Source organism: Agrilus planipennis, unplaced genomic scaffold (genome assembly GCF_000699045.2).
Source record: "Agrilus planipennis isolate EAB-ADULT unplaced genomic scaffold, Apla_2.0 scaffold248, whole genome shotgun sequence".
NCBI classification, from domain to species: Eukaryota; Metazoa; Arthropoda; class Insecta; order Coleoptera; family Buprestidae; genus Agrilus; species Agrilus planipennis.
In genome coordinates, this window is record NW_020438972.1 from 12,453 (window position 1) to 23,345 (window position 10,893).

Sequence of the window (10,893 nt, forward strand, 5' to 3'; positions counted from 1 at the left end):
TAACAAAATAAATCCTACCTTTCCAATGAAGTGTAGATGATTTGGAAAAAATACTTCTGGGGAAACAATAACAAGATTGTCCAGTTCCATAGTCAACAATTCAAAAGACTGAGATAAAACTCCATAGGTGAATAGTTGGAAGTACTGAAACAATAATGATTTTATTTTACAATACGAAAAAAATGAGAAAAACTGTTATATAAATTCGTACTTTTCTTGTCTAAGGTATTGTTACGGCAGTTGCTCGTAAGGAATTTTCTTTTATAGGCAAATTATTGGGAATGTGAAAACAGAAAGGGTATTGTTAATAGTCTAAAATAAATTAAACTCGACCTTATAAATAATGTACGTACACGATATTGTGGTATTTGAGGTAATTAACACTTACTGGAATTAAATACTAAATATGTTTACGATGAACGAATTAGCAATACGGTTAAATAAAAAGAAATGAAATGAAGTAAAAATCAGTACAATATATTAAATCAAATCAAATACATAAAAGTGACGATAGCGACCTCATCTATTTACGGCGTAAGTAAGAAATTATTTTCATAGATTAACAGTATATTTCCTTAATTTATAAATTTTGTGGTTGTCATCTAACCAATGATCCATTATCTATGAACTGTTCCTTAATGTGTTAGGTTATGTGCATATTATATTATGGTTATACGGTCGGTTATACTTATACTAACCATAGCTCTAAAATTTACTGCACTTAGAAAAAATTCCTCTTCCTCTTCAGTCTAATTATCGTATTTAATATCTTCGTTTTAGTGTCCAAAAGTAATATTGAAATGTTTCAATGTAGTGATCTAATAACAACAGAATTTCCACAAATTGACGACGATTTAAAGCAGTACATTGAAGGTAACTAATTAGTCGCAAGTATGAACTGTTTAAACAATAAACAATATTTTAAGGTGTTTTAGAGAATGGTGCAGATGATTTTCAAGATAGTGAAGAAATATACGAAGCTATTGGAGAAGTGTTACAAGAAATTTCAATCGACAAAAGTGATATAGAAATTAGGTTGCATCTGATATAACAATATGTAGATGATTTGTTTCACTTATAGTAATTGTTATTTCAGAAATATATGTAAACAATTACTTAATTTATTAAAGCCAGAAAAGGATAGAGAAAAGAATGGTCCACATAAAATTTTAAATGCTCCTGTTCATTTGGGAAGCATGGCAGCAAACTTAGAGAGTAATGTAGATGATATAAAAAGTATCTGGGTAATGCAAAGAGATGATAGTTTAGTAAGTAATCAGTGTCTGCATTTATAAGAGCTTTGTATAACAATGTCTTTAGAAAGTGGATTCCAAAAAGTTAGAAAAAGCCCAACAAAAACTTCAGCAAAAGCAGGAAAAACGACAAAATGAAACTGTTAAAACTCCTATAGCACCAAAACTTGAAACAGCCACAGCTTCCCAGGTGACATTTATAATATCAATAACTATTAACATTTGTGAGTATTGAAATTTTAGATAACTAGTAAAAAGGAAACCAAACTGGAAGCAAAAGGAACTAATAAAACAAAAGATATACGAATAGAAAATTTTGATATAGCATATGGTGATAGGTATAAAAATTAATAGTTTGTTTATAAATACACTATGAATACATTTGTAGAGTACTTTTACAAGGAGCTGATATACTTTTGGCATTTGGAAGACGGTATGGCCTTATTGGGAGAAATGGGCTGGGTAAAACCACATTGTTGAGAATGATTTCTGGTGGTCAATTACACATTCCTTCCCATATTTCTATTTTATATGTAGAACAGGAGGTACAGCAAATATTTTAATCAATACAAATTATAAATATTAAACCATACATGAATTTATAGGTTGCAGGAGATAATACACCTGCATTGGAAAGTGTTTTAGAATGTGATAATGTAAGAGAAAGTTTACTTAAAAGGGAAAAGGAAATTAGTGCTACAATTAATGCAGGGTAAAAAATGTGAAAATGTTGATTTTTAATATTAATATTTTTTGACGATTTTTGTTTTTCTAAATTTATTTCTATTGTAAATAACTGCTTTAGATCAAATGATCCTCATCTATCCAACGAACTTTCTGAAATATATGTCCAACTACAAAATATAGAAGCAGATAAGGCACCATCAAGGGCTTCAGTTATTTTAAGTGGTTTAGGGTTCACACCCACAATGCAAAGTCAACCAACAAAAAATTTTTCTGGTGGGTGGAGAATGAGGCTTGCCTTGGCTCGAGCTCTGTTTTCAAGGTGTGCTTTTGAAATAAAAACAATTTAAATAAATTCTTTGATTTGTAGGCCAAAACGATATATTTTAACTGTTTTCCCTAATAAATACTCAAAATTTGGCTTCTTTAGTCCTATCAATTAATCTTATTTTCAGACCAGATTTACTTTTGCTGGATGAACCTACAAATATGTTGGATATAAAGGCAATAATATGGTTAGAAAATTATCTTCAAAATTGGCCCAATACACTGTTGGTTGTGTCACATGATCGCAATTTCTTGGACACTGTTCCAACAGACATATTGTATTTACATTCCCAGAGAATTGAAGCATACAGGGGAAATTATGAACAGTTTATGAAGACAAAAACTGAAAAGCACAAGAATCAACAACGAGAATATGAAGCGCAACAGCAACATAGGGAACATGTGCAACAGTTTATTGATAGATTTAGGTATAATGCCAATCGAGCTGCCTCTGTTCAGTCAAAAATAAAGATGTTGGAAAAATTGTAAGTAATAAACTATTTTAAATTTGTTTCATTTAGTTTCTCATTTCTATTTTTCAGACCTGAACTTAAGCCAATTGATAAGGAAGTCGATGTTGTTCTAAAATTTCCAGAAACAGAACCTCTTTCGCCGCCAATTCTACAAATTAATGACGTCTCTTTTGCCTATAGTCCCGAAAAAGTGATATTTCGTAGTGTCAATCTAGGGGCCACATTAGAGTCAAGAATTTGTATTGTAAGTTTGTACATTAATATCAATGGTCATTAGTCATCGTAATTGTTGATTAATAAATCCTATGTTCATTAAAAATATTTTTTATAGGTAGGTGATAACGGTGCCGGTAAAACAACACTCTTAAAATTGATAATGGGAATTTTAACTCCTACATCTGGAATAATTAATATGCACAGAAATCTCAAATTTGGCTACTTCAGTCAACATCATGTGGATCAGCTGGATATGAATGTAAATTCTGTTGAATTACTTCAATCAGCATATCCAGGTAAATGTTTAAATGGCAATTACATTATTATGTGGGTACACATATGTATGATTTTTAAACTTCTATTTGATTTTAAGGGAAACCAATTGAGGAATACAGAAGACAGTTAGGCAGTTTTGGTGTGTCTGGTGACTTGGCCTTACAAACAGTTGCAAGTTTATCAGGAGGCCAAAAATCTCGAGTAGCCTTTGCAAGAATGTGCATGGGTAATCCCAACTTTTTGGTTCTTGATGAACCCACCAATCATTTAGATATTGAAACTATAGAAGCTCTAGGGAAAGCTATTAACAAATACACAGTAAGAGAAAACTTTTTTTTAATTTTTAAGATTAACCTAGTTTAATAATGTTTGATTTTCTGTTATTTTCATTCCTAAATAATTCATTTAAAAATTCACACTAAATTAATACTTAGTGTTTGGTAAATGGCACTAATTTTTATATTTTATTACATTCTTTTTATTAACTGAATTTAACATAAAAATAGTAAATATTTGTGTTTCATTCAGTTTTATCTTATTCTAGGGGGGAGTGATATTAGTTTCTCACGATGAACGTCTTATTCGGATGGTATGTAAGGAGTTATGGTTTTGCTCCAGTGGTAATGTGCAAAGCATCGATAACTTTGATGAATATCGAAAGATTGTGGAAAGAGAATTAGAAGCCCAGACAAAATAGCCTTATCAATTTACTATTTATTGTATATAAGAAAGTAAATTTAAAAATGTGGAACCGTTGCCTTTTAATTTATCGAATCCGATAAGCATTTGTAAGAAAACAAAAAAATAAGCTAAGCTTACTTTTTAATTTTTAAATTATTAACATTTATTAGCAAACAAATACAAATCACATTTTTATTTAATTGAACGCCTTATTAAACGTTAATTGTTAGATTTAAAGCCCGGTGATGTCCCATATGAAAATTGGTTATTGAGTTTGTTGTTAGTTGTAGTATCAGTCAAAAAATCATCACAATCCATTTCTGTTTCTTGGTGTTCCTCTCTAACGTTTACAGAAGTTCTGTTATGTGTTTCTTCCATTATGTCGTTATACTCTAAGTAGAATGGTGCAATCTTTTTTTCTGATCTATAAAATTTTTTTTAATTTGTTTTTTAAATTTACTTAATATTTCAGTAATTTCATTTTACCTTTTCAATAAATATGGGTCAAAAGGATATAAAGAGTCAAGAACATTATTTGATGTGATAACGGCGCCTTTTTCATCCCTATATATCGTTGGGATTTTATTTCTTGAATTATGTTCAATTATTGAATAACAGTAAGCCAACTGATACTTTCTTGTAACAGCAGCAAAATTTTGCACAACAGCAGATTGGCAAACTCTTAAAGGATTTAATGGCGATGTTACCATTTTGGCTAAATTTAAACTTTGCACAAAAGTTAAACCTGCAAATTAAATGTTAAAGCACTTAGTTACACTTGGTATATAATAAATGGCTAATATTTTATTTATAATTAACACATATGCATGTGTGTATACATATTTATATGAAGCAGAAAAAAATATTTACGTAAATCTATAGAATGTATACTTACAGGAACACAAACACTACACTTAAAAAAAGTGTATATTTAATTCATATACAAACGTATATGCAAAAAAATACGAAATAACACATATTGTCACACATGCAAACACAACACATTACAATTCATACAAATGGGGATTGAAAACATACTGTAACAATTGTTTATAAAGCAGCAATTATAATAGCACTGCAAATATACAAAAAGTAAATGCAGATGCATAGAAATAAATAATATTCCTTGTAAATGATGCAATAGCGTATTTTACGGCAATGAAGTTATTCGGTAATGGTAACAGGGAAGGAGTACGATGTTAAATTTAATAATACCACTAATAAACTATATTATAAAGTACTAAATTATTTTTTTAAACATAATACATTTTCATTGAAAATGTGACTGAATAGTGAAACGTAACAGAGCAAATATTTGCTGGTACGAAATGGAATTTGCTTATACTGTAGACACTGTTACACTGTGCGTTGATCATTACTTAGTCAGTCAGTCAGTCAATCAATTAGTTAGTTAGGACATGCTCTATTGGATATAGGAAGATTGTTCTTTTTAAATTTAATTAATTTCACTCACCCTTTTTGGAATTCAGGAGGTCTTTATGTCGAAAGGCGATGACATAAAAGATAGCTTGACACACGCTGTAAAACACAGTGTGAACTCGAACGTCAGCATTTATGCAATCTATACCATCTTGAGCAGCTATGTATGAATGAACCCATCCTGCCATTTGTTGTAGTGTCCCTTTTAACATTCTGAAAATAATAAAACAGATTTACTGTAAAATTTAAAATAATAAAGTGTTCTAGAGTATGTAATACATGTTTCAACTACTTCAATTTGTTAAATCTTAAATACTTCTTAAGAAATATAAAAATAAAAATACAATCTATAAAAACTATTCTTTTTGCAAGAAATAATATGTGGTTGTGTACTCATCTACTGATACCTACTGCTAACTGAAGTCATTTCAGTCACCAGAAAATATATGCAGAACAATGTTATTATATGAGAAAGTAACTCTTAGCACACTGACTAGAGCTGAAAATGGGATGTCCCAATGTAGATTGTGATTTTTTGATCAATAAAGCTTATGCCGTACAAATATAACATTTCTGGAAGTTAAAAACCCGAAAATTCTCCTCTCCTTTTTTATAATTTGATACTGTTATTATTATATATAGAGGAAATAATTGGTATTCTACTATCATACTTTCAGTTCTAGTAAAGTTTATGGGTACCTATTCTTTCTTTGAAGTCTGATTGATTTCGACAGCTGTTATCAAAAAAGTTGTATAACAAATGTAAGAAGTAAATTATTTAACTGTGTTTGATATCCAGTTTACACTTGACGTTTGTTTTTGTTTATTCAGGTTTAGATAATTTGAATAAAAAATAAAACGAAATTATGATTAACTAACATTTAAGTAACAGTTGCATCATTATACAAAATTAGTTTGTTTCAGTTACTTTTTAATAAAATAAATATACTAGTGAAACTTACCCAAGAGCTATATAGTTGGCTCTCGCTAAGAAACTTCCGATATAAGCAGCAGCTGTTTGCCGATGTACTGGAGCAATGCAAGCCGATGACACTTTACCCCAAAGAAAGTTCAGAAAAGCCTCTGAAACAGATGGCTTCAGGCTGCATAGAAAGAAGATGATGAACTGTACGTGGTGGGTGTTATACGTAGGGAATATCACTTTATCAAAGCTTGAAATAATGTCGTGATAAAGGCCTGCAAGTAACAATTACAATTAAAAGAATACTTTCTATTTAGTTAAAAAAAAAACTCCCAAATGTAAGTTTTGTAAAATTTTAAAGTAATGTAATAAACAAATGCCCATTCAATTTTAAATTTTAAACAAATTTTATAAACAAAATCACAATGAATCTTTGAAAAACATTAAAATGATAAAAAAGTGGGCAGAATGGTAAAAAAAACTAGAGGGCTCTTACTATACACATATGGTGAGAGAACTTTAAATTACCTTTTAGTTTTTCCCAATTTAATTCACCAGTGTCTGTATTGTATACTTCAATGTAACAGAAGTTGAACATTTTATCCATGCAAATATCTAGGGTATGTGCCAATGGATGTTTCACTTTGTTTTCAAGGTTTTGTTGGTAAACGGATTTATCATCATCAAAATTAAAAATACAGTCTTCAAGTCCCATATCCTGTTCATGTTTTTCAATTTCTTCCCTGGGAGAATGAACATCTAATAAAACTAATCTAAAATGTGGAAATATTGTTGAAAGAACATAAACTAAATGATTACTGTTTATTTACACTGCAATTTTAAAAACATACCTTGAAAATATTAATTTCAGCAAATCTCTTCTAAGGTCAGGTTGGTATTCTAGTATCCATAATAAATTATGTAGGTAATATTCATGTATGTGAGATGATTTTCGTAAATATGGGTAGCTACTGATAACTGCTTGTAGTAGTAACTCCTTACACCTGTAAGTAATATAATAAAAGCTTTTTTGGAACCGTTATTAGAGAACTGCAGTAACAAATAACTGTATGTATGCACTAAGTCTAAAGGAGTATTTATATTTTTGAAAACATTTACATTTAAACAAATAAAAACTCAATAAAAAGCTATCAATTTTGTAACGAATAAGTTTAATTAATTACTACTTGTATTCAATGTATTATTACTGAAAAAAAAAAAAAACATTAATTTAATAATTGACCCACAAAAAGAACTAAACATAAACATTACCTGTGCATATTTCATAAACACAAGTATCTTTAAAAAAATATATATGTAGTAGATAGAAACTTACATTGGGACTACCTTCAAAACTATGCTGATAACAAAGTGAACATTAATGCATTTATTACAGTCTGCATCATTAGGTACTCCATCTGGCCACTCATCTGTTTCTGTTTCTATGACAAAAATAAAAATTTAAATATTAAAATAGCTTCATTATTTGTCAAATGCAACACAACTGGCTGAACTACATTGAAGATTTCATCTTGCATACAATAAGTTTAATGAAGCTAATGTTGAACAGATTGTACTTTAAATCTCACCTGGATAAAATTTTTTTACTAAACGATCTATCACTAATTTAGCATGGTAATTATGAGCAGAAAGTAGATTTATAAGAAAAGACTGATATTCTGCTATCACATCTTCACGATAACTTAACCAATCAACTGTTAAGATTGCCTCTATAAATAAAGATAGGTCTTGATCTAGTAATGAAATACACTGTGTTGCTTCATTTAAAAGTAGCCTAATGTCTTCATCAAGTAATTCCGAGTCGCGAATAAGACACAATAAGTTTTCATAGTCCTTTACTTCCTTTTTCCTCACGTAATCAATAATGATTTTTCGCACATTTTTAGTATGGTGAAGTTGAAATCTCACTTTTGTTGGTTTGGTACTATTTAAAACACTTCTAATACTCGTGCTTTTCCTGGAAGAGACTGACAATCTCGTTGAACTTGATATAACAGACATTTCACATTTCTTGCAGGTTAAGTTTAATGTTTTTTGTTCACTTTTATTATTCTTTTATTATATATGACCTATGAGCTGCCACTATTAAGTTTTTATCGTTCATTTAATAAAAGTTATTGTTTTAGTTGAAATGGAAGTAATTTGTAGTGTAACACACGTGGATTTTCTACACACCATGATGAATAGCTCATAGATAAGAACAGCCATAGAGCCATAGGACTGCATAGGACTATACCATGATTATGCGCACATTATATGAATAACCATAGAGATATGAATAGCATATGAACCATTGATAAGGAATATGAACCATAGATTAATTAAACATTTAGATATAAACTGGCATCTGATATAAATAATCTTCTGATTTAAACTTTAAGAATAAATTGTGCATAATTGTGGGTCTATCAATTTTTCATCGATATTATTAATACGTGTGGTAAAATTTGAATCAACAGATTATTTATATCGGGTGCCAAATTCACACAATTTAGATGTGACAGTTGGCATAGATCAGATCATATAAGACGATTACACGGACATTATTCGTATTGTATGTGGCAACATCTTAGTTCCAATAATTCCGACATAAAAGTATGTCAGCACTTACTTATTCTCTAAACTATGGTCTACGTCTTATCTATGGTCCACACAAAATTTAGAACAATGGGTGTGTTCAGTCAAACTAAGTACTTAGCAAATTTAAAAGTTAGTCAGAGTAATTAAAATGTTGTTCTGAGAGTCTGAGCGCTGTGGAGTTCTGCCTGAACACACTTACTTGTTGTAGTGTCCCTTTTAACATTCTGAAAATAATAAAACAGATTTACTGTAAAATTTAAAATAATAAAGTGTTCTAGAGTATGTAATACATGTTTCAACTACTTCAATTTGTTAAATCTTAAATACTTCTTAAGAAATATAAAAATAAAAATACAATCNACTAAGTACTTAGCAAATTTAAAAGTTAGTCAGAGTAATTAAAATGTTGTTCTGAGAGTCTGAGCGCTGTGGAGTTCTGCCTGAACACACTTACTATCTTTTGTTTAGACTATTTAGTTAGAATGTTCACAATTTCTCCATAACGGCTTCCCTCTATAATATTTTGAAATGATACTAGAAAAGAAATATATTTGTTTAAGTATGTAATAACTTGATAAGATAGCAAATAACTTAATAATGGCAAGACATACTACGTATGTCGGAATTATCGGAACTACTACTACACATATAACTCCATAGGAATACGTTAACAATTTATAATTTTTCACGTATTGAAAATTCAGTTTAATTAACTTAATTGTTTAAATAAACATTTGGTTTTTGTTTCCCAAATCTATTATTAACACTGCTCTTACATTTGTGTTTGGGTAGCTTGACCATTTTCAAAGAGACTTACACTAATACGGAATGTTTATTCTGAAATCTATTTCTCAGTTGACAGAAATCAATTGAAACAAAAAGCAAGTGTTTATTTATTTATTCGTCTATTTATAAATATGTTTCACATATATAGTGTCCAGTAAAATTTCATTAAAACTGCTTTAGGTTTTAAAGAAACACATTTGGAGTAATGGTCTTCCATATTAAAGGTCGTTCTCGTTTAAACCACTATTTATGCAAATATATTGTACAATATTGCCACCTATAATAAAGTTTTTGAAATTTAATTGCTGTAATTTGTTAATGAAAACTGTATCATAACATTAGAACAGAACTCTGAAAGCTGATATTATAAAACATCAGAAAGTTAACTGCTTTTTAAATTATGAATATCTCTTATCCCAAAGTCCACTATTCGTAGAATTCTTATCTGAGAATTTGTTATTGTCCGCCTATTAATTCATTTTTCGTTCTATTTTTACTACATCAGTTCTCATCTTTGATTGAGAAGTGAAAGTTCTAACAATAATTTTTTTTTACAAATTAATAAGGTTACGTTTGGGGTGCAGTTATGGCTGATAAAAATCGGTAAATAAATTCAGTTTTTTTGTTCTTTTAAAATGTGTAAGCCTTTACTTTATTTAGGTTGCTATCAACGCATTTAAAGGCGGAAAAATCGTTGCTAGTTGATGGCTATGATTGTTTAATACTAGTTTATTGGTCTAATCAAACTTTAAAAGAGGATTTTTTACGCGAAGCTGTTGATACTCTATTGCAAATAGATCCTAGCTTAAAAACAGAGATTGCAATTCATGTACTACCATCAGTTCCTGCCGGTCGATTGGTTTTTGCACCTACTGGCCCTTTGGACGAAGACTATGATGACGTTCGTTCTTTTGGCGAAACTGCAGCAAAAGGAATTCGAAGAGCAATCAAAGCCAGATTTAGAAGGCCTTTACTGTATTTACAAAAACATCCGACTTTTAAAAATGCTGAATTGGTCAGTATTTTAGGAGCGTTAGAATCTACTTACGTGGTAAGTATGCTTACGGTTAGAAGCAAAACATTAGGTAACGTAACGAGTCGTAAGATGGCAGGACCAGTCTCTATGCGCTGCAATAAAAGAGAAATTAAAAAAATAGAACCGTTTTATTAAAAGAATTTAGATTGCTTGTAGGTATAAATAAATTAAATTAAATTATTATTTTCTCAATTTCTT

At 29.7% G+C, this 10,893-nt stretch overlaps 3 protein-coding genes across 4 annotated transcripts in view; 2 read left to right on the plus strand and 1 right to left on the minus strand.

Annotated features, from left to right (window-relative positions):
- The first annotated feature begins 627 nt into the window (after positions 1-627).
- On the plus strand, positions 628-3,980 carry LOC108739884 (ATP-binding cassette sub-family F member 3). 2 transcript variants are annotated; one of them, XM_018473974.2, is made up of 13 exons: positions 628-873; positions 936-1,035; positions 1,097-1,268; positions 1,321-1,443; positions 1,497-1,591; positions 1,642-1,798; positions 1,859-1,965; positions 2,059-2,259; positions 2,393-2,749; positions 2,807-2,981; positions 3,069-3,249; positions 3,327-3,547; positions 3,774-3,980. In XM_018473974.2, the coding sequence occupies exons 1-13, from the start codon at positions 801-803 to the stop codon at positions 3,924-3,926; spliced, it is 2,115 nt and encodes a 704-aa protein (XP_018329476.1). In that variant the 5' UTR covers positions 628-800; the 3' UTR covers positions 3,927-3,980. The 2 variants fall into 2 exon arrangements, with proteins under 2 accessions (XP_018329476.1, XP_018329475.1); XM_018473973.2 differs by having other exon boundaries at positions 629-873; positions 927-1,035.
- Positions 3,981-4,056: 76 nt separating this feature from the next.
- LOC108739885 (RNA polymerase I-specific transcription initiation factor RRN3) lies at positions 4,057-8,511 on the minus strand. The gene is made up of 8 exons (XM_018473975.2): positions 7,862-8,511; positions 7,609-7,714; positions 7,124-7,276; positions 6,801-7,045; positions 6,313-6,547; positions 5,385-5,563; positions 4,397-4,655; positions 4,057-4,334 (listed from the first exon to the last, which is right to left on the minus strand). Exons 1-8 carry the CDS (start codon positions 8,292-8,294, stop codon positions 4,130-4,132), a joined length of 1,815 nt encoding a protein of 604 aa, XP_018329477.1. The 5' UTR covers positions 8,295-8,511; the 3' UTR covers positions 4,057-4,129.
- A 1,572-nt stretch (positions 8,512-10,083) lies between these two features.
- The window catches only part of LOC108739872 (putative aminopeptidase W07G4.4), a 43,218-nt gene continuing 42,408 nt past the window's right edge, over positions 10,084-10,893 (plus strand). Inside the window, exons 1-2 of the mRNA XM_025975420.1 lie at positions 10,084-10,262; positions 10,320-10,710. Of these exons, the coding sequence (XP_025831205.1) occupies positions 10,246-10,262; positions 10,320-10,710 (408 nt within the window). The 5' untranslated portion in view covers positions 10,084-10,245. The remainder of the gene's footprint in view (positions 10,263-10,319; positions 10,711-10,893) is intronic.